General features: G+C 41.0%; 2 protein-coding genes across 4 annotated transcripts; one reads left to right on the top strand and one right to left on the bottom strand.

Annotated features, from left to right (window-relative positions):
- Positions 1 to 1,101: 1,101 nt before the first annotated feature.
- LOC308325510 (uncharacterized protein) lies at positions 1,102 to 6,162 on the bottom strand. Of its 3 annotated transcripts, none has more exons than XM_080778028.1 (6): positions 5,983 to 6,162; positions 5,698 to 5,883; positions 5,333 to 5,611; positions 4,494 to 4,592; positions 4,221 to 4,238; positions 1,102 to 2,582 (listed from the first exon to the last, which is right to left on the bottom strand). In XM_080778028.1, the coding sequence occupies exons 1-6, from the start codon at positions 6,038 to 6,040 to the stop codon at positions 2,491 to 2,493; spliced, it is 732 nt and encodes a 243-aa protein (XP_080634154.1). In that variant the 5' UTR covers positions 6,041 to 6,162; the 3' UTR covers positions 1,102 to 2,490. The 3 variants fall into 3 exon arrangements, with proteins under 3 accessions (XP_080634154.1, XP_080634156.1, XP_080634155.1); XM_080778030.1 differs by having other exon boundaries at positions 4,494 to 4,584; XM_080778029.1 differs by having other exon boundaries at positions 5,333 to 5,593.
- Positions 6,163 to 9,069: 2,907 nt separating this feature from the next.
- ppp1r7 (protein phosphatase 1, regulatory (inhibitor) subunit 7) lies at positions 9,070 to 16,370 on the top strand. Its single transcript, XM_080779318.1, has 10 exons — positions 9,070 to 9,135; positions 9,932 to 10,027; positions 10,138 to 10,193; positions 10,327 to 10,392; positions 10,658 to 10,788; positions 11,014 to 11,176; positions 12,594 to 12,710; positions 12,828 to 12,932; positions 13,135 to 13,221; positions 14,340 to 16,370. Exons 1-10 carry the CDS (start codon positions 9,096 to 9,098, stop codon positions 14,514 to 14,516), a joined length of 1,038 nt encoding a protein of 345 aa, XP_080635444.1. The 5' UTR covers positions 9,070 to 9,095; the 3' UTR covers positions 14,517 to 16,370.
- The last annotated feature ends 1,395 nt before the right edge of the window (positions 16,371 to 17,765 follow it).

Below are 17,765 nucleotides of genomic sequence, written 5' to 3'. Positions count from 1 at the left end.
CTTTAAATGTCCTACTGCGCTCTCGTGATTGGTCAATTCAAAACGTCGCTAAGCTAGCATGAGTATAGATTGATATGATTGGTTGAGAGACGCAAAACAATGTCTCTGGACAAGTCAAGAGCAAACGACACCATCAAACCGTGCCTCCCATGTCCGAAAAGGTGGCAGACTAAAGTCTACCGCCGCCTATAGCATGCCAGCGTTATTTCCAGTATCCATATATATATATATATATATATATATATATATATATACCGGTATATATATATATATATATATATATATATATATATATATATATATATAGATATATAAGGCTCCTCATGGTGAATCATGACTGACCATAAAATATTTGATTGTGTCAAAACGTCAAATAATAATATTTGTATTTAGGCACAACATATTTGTCATATCACATCACATCTGCATCAATCTCGTTTTTGAGAACAAAGAATAATATGGTGTCAAAACATATTTGAACCTATTTTGACATAGAATCACAGAATGGTCATGATTCCCCAGGAGCCTGTCTTAAAATAAATATCAATATTTTCTCTTTATTATGATTTTCTTTTACTCAGTGTTCCATCCATCCATACCCCATATTGCTTGCTTTATTAACCTTATGTTCGACTTACTGTGAAGTATTTGAATTGAAAGCCTGTGACGCACTTTGAACTGGTTGCAACGCTGTATGGAATACTTTATACAAATAAAGTTTATCATTATTGAAATCTCTATGGGAAAAATGGGCTTTTTTGATCTGTGGAACCACAAAGCACTGGGCCGTTAGGCTGATATGAGCGTTATGCTGTGGGAGAGTTTTAGTATGGAATATGGATGTAGTCTCACGTAACCAGACAACTATTCCACAATCTTTGACTCATGCTTGGAAATTGTGAGAGGCAACAGGCTGGAGAGACTAGTATAGAATATGTACCCCAATCTATTACTTCAACCTTGGATCTTGACAAGAGGTGAACAAGACTTTTTTTGACCAGATAAACCCAGATGCCTGTCAATAAAAACAAAATATTTCATAAAAAAATCTCTTTAATATGATTTTCAATTAAACTTACACAAAGACTCATCAACAGGAAACAAAATGCACATCCAAAACATTTGACAAACAATATATAAATGGAAATATTTGCACTTAGACCAGACTAGATAGTCAGACCAAACTGTCACTCCAGTGTTAGATTCTAAAAACAAAACACTAATTAAAAAGCTTGATTTTGGATCATGTTTGTAAGGCAATCTGTGTGAATAAAAAATGTGGATCAATTTATACACACACACACTTCAATTTAAACATATATATTACATAAAGACACACACAGTGTATAAATCAGTCCATGCACCAATGTATAGAGTATATACAGACACACACACACACACACACACACACACACACACACAATATAAATATACTGTATATTCAAATACACCAATGTAAAGCAAGGAGTAGGCACATACTGTGTACAACCAACCCGTTCTCACCCAATTGACGGTGAAATAGCACGGATTGGCTATTTTCCGTACATACACGCCTAGAACACCCCCAAATCCATACATATTACACTGAAATCCTCCCCATAGACTGTGACGGAGGGACTACAGTTCTACAGAACTTGAGCCACAAGAGACACAGAGTTGCCATGTCGAACGTTGCGAAGTTCGGTAGAGTGGACTCAGCCCGTCTGAGTTGTAACCCAATAGCACAGAATCGTAAATGATATCAAACTTTCTGTACGTACAATACTAGTGAAAACCACGCCTCCGTCGTGGTAAAAAAAACGTAGTATAATATGTACGAATTTTGGGGTTTTCTATGCGTGTATATACAGAATTGTGCTATTTCACCGTGTTTGGGTGAGATCAGGCTGGTACAACATTCTAAAGTGCGAGAAACAAACTTGCGAAGAGGCCATACAGAAAGTCCAATGCGCTGACGTTGCAACAGATTGTTGAGGAACACTTTGGTTGCACTTACTGACCTATAATCTAACTTTAAATGCGCCACGTCACACATGTGTAGTACAGTTGTAATCCATGCAACTTGAGAACCGTTTGCCCCACCGACTTCAAATTTGACACACACCATGCCAGTGGACCCAATGAGCCCAAGTCCCCTCACCTGTACAATTTCCAGCCTCTGCCTCAGCCAATTGATTGCCATGGCAACCCCACACCTGTCAATTGAAATTGATTACTAAACCAGTCCACTTTTCACAGTTGTCAGTTTGCACTCTTCAGGCACAGGCAGACAGAGATCTCCATATACAGTATGGGCAAAAAAGGGACAAAGAAAGATAGTTAAAACGGGTGCTATGACAAGTTGACAACGGGTATTATTAGGTTCCCAAGTTGCATCGTTCTCAAGTAGGCTGTGGGCTGACGGGCACGTACAGGTCTAGTTGTCAATGATTATGGGAAAAGAAATGAATACAAGAACTGAGGATGACATACAAGAGCCGGGTCTTTGTATTACAAGGCCTGGTAACCACTATGATGGCCCTTTCCATCTTGATACACTTCTGTGATGTCCTGAGGATAGTGTATAACTGAGCCAATGACACCTGTGGGGAAGGAAATCACACACACACACACACACACACACACACACATACACGGTAAATGGTGCATTTATATAGCACTTTTATCCAAAGTTCTTTACATAGACATATAGATACTGTACATAGATACACACATTACATTCACCCAGTCACACACAGATGCCGGAGGAAACCATGCAAGGCACCACCAACCTACCCATCAAGAGAAATTGCTGACAAGGACACTTTGACACCAACTCTGGGGGAGCCCGGGATCGAAGTGGGAACCATTCGGTTCCCATCCGACTGCTCTACCAGTCACTCTACCCCTGAGCCACTGACGCACGCACGCACCCATAAGCCTTTTTGTCTTGCCCAGTACACATGACCAAGTATAAATCAGTCATTATTGTTGGCACCAAAATTCTTTGTTTATTTTGTTTTAATGAATGAATGTGTCCTTCCTAAATGATGACGTAATGTCAATCAGTCAGAGTCAGAGAGTGGTGGTTGGTTGTCATGGTTACCCTAATTACCTGTCTGTGGGTGATGGCACTCAGGTGCGACAGGGGGAAGGCTACACAGTTTTCGACGATGCGTGGTCATGGTGGCGTTCAGTCAGTGTTTGTTTTGTAAGTTAAGTATATTTAAGTTTTGAGTGCTGTGGATGTTGATAATAAATGGATTGACATTGACATAGCCGCAATTTGCAACAATAGACATATGTTATGAGCTACTTTCTGTCAAGAAATTCTTTGCAGGTGATTCTTTTTGGAGTTTTGGAGTGTTGGAGTTTGGAAGCACTAGTTTTTATTAACGGTGCTACCTCCTGCATTATGTGCAAATTTGAAACCTGGTGGTACCCATGGGGCCGTTCAGTGACTTCGACGAGTGCTTCCAAATTCCAACTCTTAGAAAAAGAATCACCTGCACAGAATTTCTTGACAGAAACATGTCTACGGTGGATTTTTATGAAACAAACGCTTTGCAGATTGAAAGAGCATAATTCAAGCTTTCCCTACAGCTGCAATGTTGGTGAGTTTAACGTTGTTTAATACAAGCATATCGCAAAAGCAATTTTGATGAGTGGGGAGTCAATGGAGGGTATTGCAACTCTAGATTCACCCCATTATAAAAAAATCTAGACTTGCAAATTGCAGCTATATCCAAAAGAGATGCAACGACTGGACATTGAATTAATCATGCACACGTTAAACTAAAAGTCAACCCAGTTGCCCTGCTGTATAGTCTAAAATAAAGGCTTTACAATTATAAACAGCTGGGACAATGAGATGCTCAGCCTCAGAGATCTGCAAGTATGAATTATTTTACTACGGGCACGCTACCACTTCAGCTTTACATCTGATATACAATGACTGACTGTTGTTTTTCTGTCATTCTCATTCCTGTCACTGGGTGAAATGGCACATAGTAACTTTAACTCATAATAAAATGTGATTGAGGACAGAATCATTCAGGAATTGCATACCCATGTGACAACCCCCCTCCCCCCATCACACACACACACACACACACACACACACACACACACACACCCATTACCATGAGGTGGATTATGTAATCTTTAATTTTCTATCAATCTTCACCCATGCCTGTTAACTGAAATGTCTATGGCTAACAAAATGAGAAGTGCATGCTTACCTCCAGGGTGTCTCATTCCTGGAAGCAGAAAAGAAAATCCCATGACCATACAGAACATTCTCATGAGTATGAGACTTCATGTGACCTCAAATGCATAACATGTTTTACATAATGAAGCTTGTGTAATATAGAGAGGAAAAGACAATAATATGATAATAAGTAAAGAGACCTAAAGTGAAACACTGCAATTATTTGATTTAAGGATTATTGTGTTTGTTAACATACTAGAACATAGTATGGGCTAAATATAGTTGCAGAGACAAATTCACTCACCTTGCTTTTTAGATACGAGTAGGCTGACCAACATTAGCCCAATAAAAGCCAGCAGTGCCAAGATTGGTACCAAAATAGCAGGCATAGCCACCTGTGGAACTAGCACAATATTCCCAATTATTGTATAGAACTTTGCATATAGTTCAGACCAGGTCACAGTTCAGAATGTGGGGTAACAGGTTTGTCAAATAGGCTATGCACCTTCACTGTTTGTTTTTGTTTTTTAAGTGGTGCAACCACTTCCTTAAGTGACTATGTGTGTGTGTGTGGGTGGGTGGGTGGCTGGCTGGGTGGGTGGCTGCAGGTGCGTCTGAGCACGAAAACAGCATGGTTGTTTTTCACCACCTAACACACACACAAACACACGCACATATTAACTGTATATATGGTGATTGCGGGTGTGCCAGTACAGTACAGTGACAGTACAGTACAGTGTACAGTATAGGGACCCCCACACGGTAACTCTGTCATTTCTCAACCGTTTCGGACGCGGGGCGGCTTGTCGGAATCGGGCCGGCACCCTGGGTGCGTTCCTGTTGGTCTGGAACCACCCCCCCCCCCCCCCCCCCCCCGGGGACCCCCACACGGAGTTGCACCACTTACTTTTTAACACTTTGCACAATAATTTTGAAAACTGAAACCATGGACACTGATCAAAAACAATATATTGTTGAAGGAAAATGTGAAAATTGCCAATGGTCAAACTATGGACTATGTCCTTATTCATTCATATGAATGCATGGTGAATACAAACCTTAACACATGCTCTTTAGATTTTATAGGGAATATGGTGTGCAGAATTAGACAGTGAAATGTGAAAGAATATTAGGCTATCCTACCAGCTTTGTCTTCAGAAAGCCTCAACACTTTCATAAGCTTAGAGCATCCCTCCTGAAGCTGAATCCTCTCCTTCCTGGTGCGCTCTGGTTCCTGGTCCCATCTTGTTTTGAGTGACACTGCTTGGGGTCTCTGGGCTGTCCATGTGTCGGTGGTTCGGTCCAGAATCAAGTATATCGCCCCGTCGTAGAAAAGACTGTCGGTCAAATGCACCTGTGACCCGTCCAGTTTACATTCACGCAAACGGATAAAAGTGTGGTTGTCTGCGGAATAAGACATTTCTAAATACAAAAAAAAGAATCATCAGTAGGCCTGTATACATTACTGAACTGACTAGAAGTCTACAGCCACACAACGGGATGCTTACCTGCAGTCTGGTTTAATTCGATTACTTCAGCCTCAAGGGATCTGAGGGGAGAATCCACCAACAACGTCTTTATGATATCAGAGACTTCCGTGCCTCTGCTCGGGGGAGACAATCCGTTGACAAGGACCCGATCCACGGTCTCCGCCCTGCCGACCACTCCCGTGTGTTGGATCTGAATTACCGTGTCTAAAGTTAACAGTTAAAAGTTAATACGTCGTAATTGGGGCTTTATAGCCGCTACAATAACAGCCTATAGGGGCAATAACAATAACAAGTTATACTTACCAATTGCAAAACCCCACGATAAGTGGCACAACAAAATGATGGTAAATGATGAATACATTTGAAACAATAGGCCTATAGGCTACGAGATTATTTCAAAATGCAACTTCAGAACCTAATACGATTACTTTAATCCGTTTAAATTAATCGCCAGAGACACAAGAAAATACAGTGTTTCTAGCATTGTAGATGTCACTGTGCTGCCTGGTAAATGTTTTCTTTAAATGCACAAGGACTTGGCTTTGATTGGTTAGTGAGTGTTGATGGGAGGTGCCCAGTGTGTTCTGACAGTTCATTATTTTCAGTAGTAGGCTTAATCATTGGTTGGTTGAACTTGAGACTCTCTGGGGACTGTCATGATCAAACCTATTATATGGCTCACTATCGGTCTCTCAACGATGGTAGCCTAGATACTCGCTGTGATGTTTTAAATCAGGCTAATGGAGGTGTGGCTGTGGTTTTGGCATGGGGTTTCAGTGAGGGCCGTTCTGTGCACTTGTGGTTTAAAAACAAACAAACAGGACTCGAATAAAATCCCAGTTACAGCTGCCTATAATGTAGATCTGCTGTATTAGCTATTTTGGAAAGAAAATGCATGCTCCCAAATGTACTTACCGGTACCTTAATTATAGGCTATTACTACTGTACTACTACGACTACTCTTACTACTACTACTACTACTACTACTGTATACTATAATACCAGTAAGACGCCTAAGGGTGAGAATTAAGCGACCTCGCCCCTTAGTTTGAGTACACATCAGCCTTGTTGACGGCAGACTGCTGGGCGAGCGCTGGCGCTTTGGCATGGGGGGTCAGATCAACATGGAATGAATTCTGTACTGGCCATATAAGGAGCATGTCTTGTGTGTACAGGGTTTGATTAGGTCAGATCAACATATGGAATGTCAGAGCAGGTCAAAAACCAAGTGTCACTGTTGTGCAGCCTAACACACATACATATCTGTCAGTACAGTACAGTACAGTACAGTACAGTACAGTACAGTACAGTACAGTACAGTACAGTACAGTACAGGGACCCCCACATGGTAACTCTGTCATTGCTCAATCGTTTCGGACACGGGGCGGCTTGCCGGAACCGGCCTGGCCCCATGGGCGCGTTCCTGGTGGTCTGGAAGTTCCGGGGACTCCCCCGGGGACCCCCACACGGAGTTGCACCACTTACTTCACACGCGTGTGATTCTTCAGTAATTACTTTAAGGGAATTGTGTTTTGCCTTAAACTACATTGCTCAGCCCAGCAGTCTGCCGTCAACGAGGCTGATGTGTACTCAAAGGGGCGAGGTCGCTTAATTCTCACCCGTATATGCGTCTTTGGCAGTGGCACTCTTGCATATGTACATTGCTGAACATTGACATAATGCTTATATTGTTATATATTATTATTATAATAACTGTTGATAAACAGCATTCATGTACATTCCTTAATATATTTTCTCCTCCGCGTCATCAGTGCCCATAGGGTTGGAGAAAGGGCCTTTCTCTGTGGAATTTGCATGTTCTCCCTGTGTCTCCTAGGGTAGGTATACACTCACAAAAAACATGCAGTAATTTTGATGGAGGGGAAAGGAACTGGTTAACGTTGGCCTGACGTGTTCCTTCCACGCACTGTATACGTTCAACCGGGGAAACTCCTCCCTGTCAGGTGAAAAGAAGCGGCTTGGACTCCTCATGCATTGAAGGAAGCATGAGGTCAGTCCATTGCTCTCCCCAGGTTGGCAGAAATAGTGTAGAGCCCAGGATTATATTAGCTAATTGACACTGGGTGAAAAAATGGGTTACAAAGTCGTGGGATAAATATTTAGAGAAAATAATCATCCTTAATATATTCATTGTTTAGATATTGTGTATGCTTATTATTATTTATTAGACACATATCTATTCATTGAAAGACCCCTGACTGATAAGGCCACTCACACGCAATTCAATTTAGCTGTTTTGATGGATTCAATAATGCATTCAGAAAGGGCTTACTTGGTCTACACAATATTGCTGCATGAAGCTTTCCCAATATCCTATGGCTATGACCTGACGAAGATGTATTGACATCGAAACATTGACGTTTTGCCTACACCCTGTAAATAAAAGGTTGTCCGACCGAGATTATTCCAGTGTCTTCATGATTGACCCCTTGGGTCCTCAGTAATACACCCACCAAGTGCGAAGTGGATCAAGGTCAAGTTATTTCCCCCCAAAATGGAATCCAATTTGTGTTACAGCTAGTACAAAAGATGTTGTTAAAACTTTGACTATCACAACAGCCTTTCTTGTGTTTATGTCAGTACATCCTATGCATCAGTGAATGCAGAACATCTTGTTCCTATAAAGGATAGGCCTATCAGTAGATACGTGGTGTCAGTTGCATGAATACCATGTTATTTTCAATATTTCTGTAAGTGTGAAAAGCCTACAAAGATAACTTGGGGGTAAACTCTTGATTACATTAACTATCTGGGACTGGTAACGGACTCTCCCCCTGACTGTGTGTTTATGTGCATGATAGGCCTACTACTGGGTACAATAGTGTTACTGTTTAGTGAAAGATTATAGCTAAAGATCACTTTACATCCATGATTAATTCTTTCTGCCCACCGAAGTAGGCAGACAGAAGGTGATCCTCTATGTCTGAATCTGAGTGTGTGAGAGGTAGGTGGGTGAGTCGAGTGACCAAAAGTCTGCTCCAATGTTTAAAAATATATTGGTTCCTTTTACACCGTCATTGAAAGTGATGTTTGGAGCCTTGCTGGCTCTTCTTCGTCTGATAGTGAAGTACAGTACACACACAAGCACCTATCTACAGGTGCATATGTTGTGCTGACTGAGTCACCTGACCAGGATGCACAGCTGACCATGCAGCTTGGTGCCAGCTGGTCTGCAGTGTATACTTTATTATCCAGTGTGCAGACTTTATTGCACACACACACACACACACACACACACACACACACACACACACACACACACAGTGCGATATCGGTATGTTGGTCTTTGCATCGCGCTATGAGCGCCCTCTTGTGACAAACAGCGTTATGAGTTCCAGATGTTCTGCTACCTGATTGGTTGAGCGCCGTTGTCAGGATTGTTTTTTCCAGGAGATATGGCTTCCCTGAATGTAGGAGAGCCTCAAGACATGGAAGGTGAATAAATACTAAACACGTTCATACGTTGCTGCCTCCATTCATTGTTGTGGCAGTTGACTGGACCGTCATTCATCTAGTCGAACATACAACTGAGCAAACCATCTTCTCAGTGCTAACTTGCACTTACTGGTCATAATTTCATCCTTGGCTTACTAGCTAATATGCTAACAACATGCACCGTTAGCTAATGTTATGTACTTGTGTTGTCATATCCTACGATACGATGTCTCATTTCTCTGAGCTTAGGTACCCTGATCCTTATAATGAACAGGTTGCGTTATGTTGTCAACTGTGTGACAATACATTTTCTATGTTTTACTTGCTTTTTAATTTAAATAGACATAGCTAAGGCGTTAGCAACGATTAGCTTACAGTACGTTACCCATCAAGCTATCCTGAAGGAAAGCGATCGGCCCTCGATCAAAGCCTTTTGATATGCCATGCTATTGTTTTGATAGACATGTAGAGTAGACCTATGTTTTATTTGCTCTAGGAGTTCACGTTTTGTTTAATCAATTTTGGGAATTAAATTGTACTTATTTCAACATTTGGGGATGGCAAGGACTTGCATTTCACTGACCATAGTCAGGGGGACCCTGATATAAACAAGTCTTAATGCTTTTTCTGGTTTTATCCTTGAAGTTTTTGTATTGACCTGTATTTTCGCTGAACTTTACCCATTCTACAAACTGTTAATACAATTTGCAATCAATCAATCAATCAAGGTTTGAATTTGAGATCAGCTGAGCTCTCAATGTCTAGCTAAACGTGTCACAAATACTCTACTCTGTAGTGGACAGAAGGGGCGAATCAGAGGAGTCTGGTGATGATGAGACCCGAAGGAAGAGCATCAATGGGGATGTGGACACTAATAAGCCCGTTACCACAAGTAAGTTTGCCTGCCTGTACAACATTTGTGTGGCAATGAATGCTATTGTATATGGGATATAATGCAGTCTCAGAATGATGTCATATCATTTATTCTTGTTACTATTTTAGGTAACGAAGAGTCTCCTGTTGATATGGAAACCATAACCCTCGACCCAGATGAAGAGGTGAGTGGATGGTTAAGATAGTCTGCTGTGACCGTGAACCAACTGTAAAAGTGGTTAAACCTTTCACTTATGAAATTACAATATTAATACAACATTGTGTGTTTAATATCAATGTCTGTCTCTTTGTTCCAAGGATGTTGATCTAGTTCATTGTCGAATCGGGAAGATTGAAGGATTGGAGGTGCTACAGAAGGCTAAAGTAAGTTATCGGTTATTTTGGCTTATTGTTTTGCCACAGTTATTGCTACTTTATCTGTAATTTAATGTTTTAAAGTTTTTAAAACATTAAAAACATTTGTCTTGGGTTGCTCCTTTGTTTTTGGCATTGGTTACAATTTCCTTTGGCGAATTTACTTTCTTGTGGGATTTTGGGTTACGGAAAACGTGCTTGAGACATATAGAGTGATCAATATTTGATTCGATTTTCTTAATTGTTTTTGGTTTATCTGTGTGTATTTTTGCAGACATTATCTTTACGACAGAATCTCATTAAAAAGATAGAGAACCTTGAGAGTCTAACTTCACTTCAGGAACTGGATCTCTATGACAATCAGATCCGCAAACTGGAGAACCTGCAGAACCTCACAGAGATGGAGTGAGTAATGTGTAGACTAGAGTAAGACTACTGGTAATGACTTGAATTTCAAATTATGTGAGTTTTATAAATATTTAAGCAATGAAAAGTATTAACAAGAGCATGTAACTAAATAACAACTACATTGGAAGTTGGATCACAGGTTCCTTTTTTCCATTTCCTGAAAAGTAATTGTTTTGGTTTCTGCCTGACAGTGACGATATGTTTGATATATTTGATTGACAGGCAGCTTGACATGTCCTTCAACATCCTGAGGAAGGTGGAAGGTCTGGAGCGGTTGACTCAGCTGAAGAAGCTCTTCCTGCTACATAACAAAATCAGTACTATTGACAACTTGGATCACCTTACGGGCCTGGAAATGCTGGAGCTGGGCTCCAACAAAATCCGAGTGAGACTTGATAATTTGAAGCTTTCTGTAAATGAGTTATAGAATGAAAGGTTTCAGTTGCTATTTACATTTTTGAGACAGTTGGGACAAAGAAAACCAAAAGCACACACACACACACACACACACACACACACACACACACACACACACACACGGACGGAGTGCAAAACATACTCTCTCCCCATGCCTTCGGCCTGCTGGAGACAATAATGTTAAAGGCCCGCTGACACGCCCCTCGGGAGCTAAGAACTGCTATCAAACAATGCTATCATGATTCTGACGTCAGAGTGGCGAGGGGCTTTCCCCAACGACTTCTATGCGGGCTCGCCGGGCTTGGTGGCCGTGGTAGCATAGCAACTTATGCTACTATTTTGGTGTCACATTTAGCTTGAATACTGGGTGAAAGTCTCATTAAAAAAATTATTTTTTCGCAACATTGTTCAGGTGAACTGTGTGTTTATGCTTGTTCATTGTAATAATCAATATCGCTATGATTATTTTATTTATCGCTGCGTCGCTCCGCATGACAACATACAGTCTAGCCCGTCTCAGATGCAGGCTGCACACACACGGGGGGACGGACGGACGGACGTATAGTCTCTGGTCAGGTCCCCGCATTGAACTGGGCATGTGTGTACGCACACACACACACACACACACAACTTTTAGCCGTGGCTATAGTGCATGACAGCGGGGAACAGAGCTAAAGACGCCCGAGGCAGATTCCGTGCCATTGCATGTGTGTGTGTGTGTGTGTGTACACACATGCCCAGTCCCCCGTAGAGGCTCATGATCTCGTCCGCAAGACTATGCCTCGGCATAGCGATATTTATTATTACAATGAATACAAACATAAACACACTATAGTTCACTTGAACAATGTTGTGGTAACTAACTACGGTATTACAGAGTGAGAGCGAGGGTGTACATGTCAGCCTGCGGCTGAGAGGGGAAAAGAACAGTAGTCGCGCTGCGGGGCTGCTCTCACAGCGGCCAGACAACAGCAGACCGTCCGTAGTCGCGACTGTCGCGCTGCGGGGCTGAGAGGTCTCAGAGCGGGCAGACAGGGGTGTTGGCGACCGGGGGAACATGGGACTAGAGTCCAAAATTTGCGCTTGTGCTGCAGTTCCCCTAAAAAAACCCACGCCAACCTCAATTGCATTCAAACTAAGCATTTCTGGCGAAAAAATATTTTTTTTCAATTACATTTATATCCAATATGACGCTAAATGTACCGTCAAAAACGCTAGCCTGACCTATAGCCACTTGTTGCTAGCGCCGTAGCCCCGTTTCAAACTGTTTCAAACTGTTTTCAGTCAGACCACGTGATGTGCTGTACCACCCATATTAATTTCGGGGCGTGTCAGCGGACCTTTAATAATGTGTCTGTTGCCCCCTTTGTTTTGTTTGTTCACAGGTAATTGAGAACTTGGATGGGCTCACATCTTTGCAAAGTTTGTTTCTTGGTACCAACAAGATAACGCAGCTTCAGCACCTAGAAGGCTTGCACAACTTGACTGTTTTAAGTATCCAGGTATATTCACAAAATTCACTGGCATTAACAGGCAAACAAAATGTGCTGCAAAAGTTTTGTATATTCATGGCAAATTATTAAATGCAAATATGTCTTTGTGTGTGTCTTTATCTCCAGAGTAACCGCATCACTAAAATTGAAGGCCTACAGAGCCTGGCCAACCTGAGAGAGCTCTATCTGAGTCACAATGGCATAGAGGTTATTGAAGGCCTGGAGAACAATGTGAGTCATTCCATTTCTGAAAAGGCCCTGCCACGCCCACTGTAAAATGGACCCGTAATGGTCCCATTTGTGTACATTTGTACAAATCGATAGAGGATTTTGCTGGGCACTAACCAACATGCACAAAACGTATAATATCAAGTAATGCTATTTTGCACTGCAGCGTTCTAAATGTCATGCCCACATTGTTATGCACGTACAGAAAAAGCTCACAACCCTGGACATTGCAGCCAACCGAGTAAAGAAAATTGAAAACATCAGCCATCTAACAGAGCTACAGGAATTCTGGGTATGTATATGAGAGAATTATACTTATACCACAGTCGATCGCTAGATAAGTCTACTGTCTCTACCTAAGCCAGGGCGTCCAAAAGAGGCCATATTTGAAAATATGAAAAGTCATACAATTTGTCACATACGTTACCGCAGTGAAATTTGTTCTCTGCATTTGACACTTTGAATCTCTTGGAGCGATGAGCCGCAGCCAAGGAGCTTTGGGCCAACTGTATCTCCTGTCACTGTACCTTTGGACCAAAACAAAGTGGCATACAAATGCATTGCAATACAATGCAATGATATAATTTAATTCCAGTGCAATATCAATGGACTTTTGATGGCATTGTGGCCAAATGTAAGTCACTGCTGTGTGAACAAAACCAATATGGGACCCCTTGAAAATGAGATGCGGCATCTCAAGGGGCTATCGCTTCAATAAATCTGAGACGATCTGAATTTAGTCTTTTTTTCCCAGTCTTTTCTCACATGCATGCACTGCATTTCTATTATGTTGACAGTCCATTAAATTGTCATTTTGTTTTTAAATGGCAGTGTAGCCAACCAGTTGTGAAATGGTACATAAAAAAAAAAAAGTAAATGGCCTTCCTTTCACTTCCTGAGAATTAAATGACACAAGGAACAAGCAGTTAGGAATCCTTACAAATTCTACAGAGAAATGCTCAGGTTAATTTCAAAACACTCTTCAATGTATGAAGTTCAAGCCCCCAGTGAGGCTCTCCAACGTTGAGGCGCTCGGCCCTAGTGGTAAGAGCGGGGACTGCAGGCGGACCCGTGGAGTTCTGACCCCGTGCAGCTGGGGTTTAACATTGAGCGCTCGTTTGCACTTCTGTGAAATACGGTTCTTCCGGGTGCTTCAAAACGCCACTGAGCAATTTCCACTGAAATAAATAGCGGGGGGTGCTCCGGTTCAGTCTCTATCCTATTAATACTCTATGATGAAGTTCCCATGAAGTATACTGACGGGAGCAGGCCATAAATAATACATTTGAGGAAGTAAGCCGCCCACAGGCCATATAAAATCTGCCCTCGTGCTACGATTGGTCCCTTGGGCTGGACTTTGGACATGTCAGACCTATAGGCAAAGATAAAACTAGTCATGTCTTTTCTCAGATGAATGATAATCAGATCGACAACTGGTCAGATCTCGATGAGCTGAAGAATGCCAAATCTCTGGAGACGGTCTATCTCGAGAGGAACCCGCTACAGAAGGACCCTCAGTACCGGCGAAAGATCATGTTGGCCCTGCCCACCGTACGCCAGATCGACGCTACCTTTATCCGCTTTTGAGCTGCGGGCTCACGTTCTGTCTGCCCACTTAAGTGTTGACCCTCACCACCCTGCCTGCCCTTCCCACAACAAGGACCTCCATTTTAAATACAGTATATTGGCCTCACAGACGCTGACACAATCGTATTTGCTTATATATAAATATACATGCACACATTCTGCCATTAAACTCACTCACCTATGGCTCATCCATGTAACATGTGAACATACATGTGCACATGTAGACATTCATGCACAACCTATGCTGTATCGTCAAAGCTTATTAATTTATTAGGCTGGATATGGACTGTGAATAGAAAGTATAACATTTTTAACTTAATCCTGCTTACATTTACTCTTTGATCCATTTTTTGCATGTTGAAGATGTGGGATGGATGCAAGTTCAGCTTATTGCATCGATATTGAAGTTGCTCCGCAGGCTTAGGTGTTCCCATACTTTATAAGGGAAATACTGGTATACTACTATATTGAGTATTGGTCAACTGCTTTTCTAAGAGGGTGAATTTGGTCTCACAAGGTACACAAATGATTTCTGTGTGTAACTTGTGTAATTCTGTACTTGAAGCACTGGTCATTGTGCATGTCATGATCACATAAACCTCAAGATGACTTAATTAGAAAATCTGTTCTAAAATAATTCCTATGCATTAATACTGGCGAAGTTTACATTTGCCACAATACATGAGCACACCACAGACTTGGATCCACTTATACTTTCTGCTTCAAGCCCAACACACAGGCTGTGCAGCACAGTATTGACGCGCGTCAAGTGCCGCCCATAAGCACCAACAGGACACGGCGCTCTGCTGCCAACTTTGTACAGTTGTAGTAAAAGAAATAAACACTTTCACCCCGCGGCAACGCCTGGAAATAGAACATTGGCGCATCAGAGCGCCGTGCGATGCGTGAACACGTGTCTGACACCGCCAGTGTGGGATAGGTCCATTGAAAATAATGGAGTTTGCAGCCTGTGTGTGTGTTCGGCTTTAGGGGGAAAGCATCTGTGTGTTAGATGCCATGAAAGTGATGTTTAGTAATACATACCATCAGTTTCTTACTTTCTCTTAAGGAAATAACATTCTATACCTGACCATATTAAACTACCTGTACATATGTCTGATAAGAAATTCAACATTTTAAGCAGGAAAGTTAGTTACTTGCAGATGGACATTTTGCATTCATTGAAGCCACCAGGTGGAGACAGAGTGCATCAAGGTAGAAAGGGACAATTCCTTTTGCTGAAACTTTATTAGGAAAGTCAGTTATCTCCAAGGCTTATCCAAAGCTGAGAAACCAGTAAAGTCAGCCTCATCAATAGGAATCTGGAGTTGCTTCATTGGCAGTTCATGACAGACTATGAAAGCTATAAGTCCAGTGTAAGTGTAGGGATACTGGCTCTTTTTGGTTGATCTCAGTGATCAAGTATATCAAGTATTTGTTGTGAAGCATCTCCAATTTTGTTTGTATGTTTTTTTAAAGACTGATTAAAGGCTTCTGGTTTCACACTTTGGATAGGATTTGTTGATATTTATTTAAAAAAAGAACTAATCTCAGATGTTTTGTCATAGGCTCAGAGCAGACTGATTTATTATTTTTTTAAGAATTCTGTAATGTATAAAAGCTAAGGTGACCTGCTGTTTTTTTTGTAATTCTGTAACTGCCCCACGTTCATGTTGCATACATAGTATTGTTTATGATATCTGGTTGCCGTATGAGTTTCTATTCTTCAATTACTGACTTGACTACACAAATAATAATTGACTCATCCATGGGGTCTGTGTATATATATAATGCTTGAGTGCACTTGATTTACTCCCTGTTATCCTGTTATAATTAAAAGAGATACGTCTTTTATACATGACTCATTTTCTGCTTCAGAACAAAAAAAGTTGTGAATCATGGTAAAGAAACTGCTATGTATACTTGTTTGAAGAAGACGGAATTAAGCATACATTTCATGGTCCTGTTGTGTAGAACAGGAGTGCCTGAGCTTGGGTACTCAATACCCAAAGGTTTACTTGGCAATTTGGCCCAGATAATTTCTCAAGCTTTGGAGATTCATCTGGATGGTATTTTATATGTATTGGACTGTGAATACCAGTGAGTGCATGGCATAATCATGAGACGACATGCATTAATATGGTGGAAGAACTGTGTACACAGAGATTTTGATCAATCTCAAGCAATGTATAATTGGTTGTAAGTAGTCCGGCAGCCACGGTTGTGGAGTGGGACATTTGGTATATATTTTATTGGCCTAAAATATTGTCATGAATCCTCTTGCTGACTGCCTGTCAGCGAGCATTGAGCAATTTGTTTTATAGGGGTTTATATGTGACTGTGTATTCAGATCCAGTTGGCTGCTGTTGTTTTATTTTGTTTTCCAACTGAATGTATTTAAAATAAATACATTCGAAGAGATTTGCAAATTATCTGTGGACAAAGAAAGATAGATTATTGGCATCTTGCTACTCTTGAAGAAATACATAACCGACCCTTTTCAATAGCACCAGTATAAGTAGGCAAAATATTAACTATAGAAAATACAGTCAAACAAATAAATAGACAATGCAATAATGAAAAAATAATATAGCTTAACACAACACTTGACCCGGGTCAAGTGTTTTCTAAAATAAAGAAGACCACGTGTTTGTGAATGACATTTTGCCATAACAAATTGTAGGCTAAATGTATTGGAAACTATTATTTTGTTAACATGCTATATAGAATTATATTTTTTCATATTAAAAAATATGAGTAGCTAGAACTTGTCAGAAGTGGTGTACATGTATTGTAATTTGTACATACATGTATTGGTCTCTTCGTGTTCATTAAATATAATAATGGCAGTAAGGCAATGTGTCTTTCCAATAATGTCTTCAAATAGTGACGTCCAACAAACTTGACTCGGATATATTTGTTTTTGTTGTGATAGAAAATCTCACAAGTTGACTTATTGATTGATTGTTTGATAGAATACTTAACAGTTTGCAAAAAAGGTACAGTGGTAGCCTACGAATTATACAAAATGTCCAAAAAGCCCTAATGGATTATGTCCATTGTGGTCCTGTGTATTCAAATCACAGACATTTAAAAGATAAACAATATTATGCAAAACATCATATACATATGTACAGTAAACAGTTGTGGGGTGGGGGGGACATTTCTGGCTTAGACTTTTTATAGGGACCAGTTACAAATGCAATGTTCTGTGCAACTCCATCCAGTCTAAAACAAGTGGCAATTCAA

The sequence above is a fragment of the Protomyctophum bolini genome (assembly GCF_963924005.1).
Source record: "Protomyctophum bolini genome assembly, chromosome: 12".
Classification (NCBI taxonomy): domain Eukaryota; kingdom Metazoa; phylum Chordata; class Actinopteri; order Myctophiformes; family Myctophidae; genus Protomyctophum; species Protomyctophum bolini.
The sequence above is the reverse complement of the archived record's forward strand: the minus strand, read 5'-3'. Positions and strand labels throughout refer to the sequence as shown.

What these genes read in the sequence shown, in the direction of transcription:
- LOC308325510 (XM_080778028.1), bottom strand. Translation starts at nt 6,040, where the DNA reads ATGTATTCATCATTTACCATCATTTTGTTGTGCCACTTATCGTGGGGT. An exon ending in CGAATTAAACCAGACTGCAG is followed by an intron (nt 5,612 to 5,697) that starts GTAAGCATCCCG and finishes TTTTGTATTTAG; the next exon opens with AAATGTCTTATTCCGCAGAC. An exon ending in GCTTTCTGAAGACAAAGCTG is followed by an intron (nt 4,593 to 5,332) that starts GTAGGATAGCCT and finishes ATATTGTGCTAG; the next exon opens with TTCCACAGGTGGCTATGCCT.
- ppp1r7 (XM_080779318.1), top strand. Translation starts at nt 9,096, where the DNA reads ATGGCTTCCCTGAATGTAGGAGAGCCTCAAGACATGGAAG. An exon ending in AGAGCCTCAAGACATGGAAG is followed by an intron (nt 9,136 to 9,931) that starts GTGAATAAATAC and finishes TCTACTCTGTAG; the next exon opens with TGGACAGAAGGGGCGAATCA. An exon ending in CAGAGCTACAGGAATTCTGG is followed by an intron (nt 13,222 to 14,339) that starts GTATGTATATGA and finishes GTCTTTTCTCAG; the next exon opens with ATGAATGATAATCAGATCGA.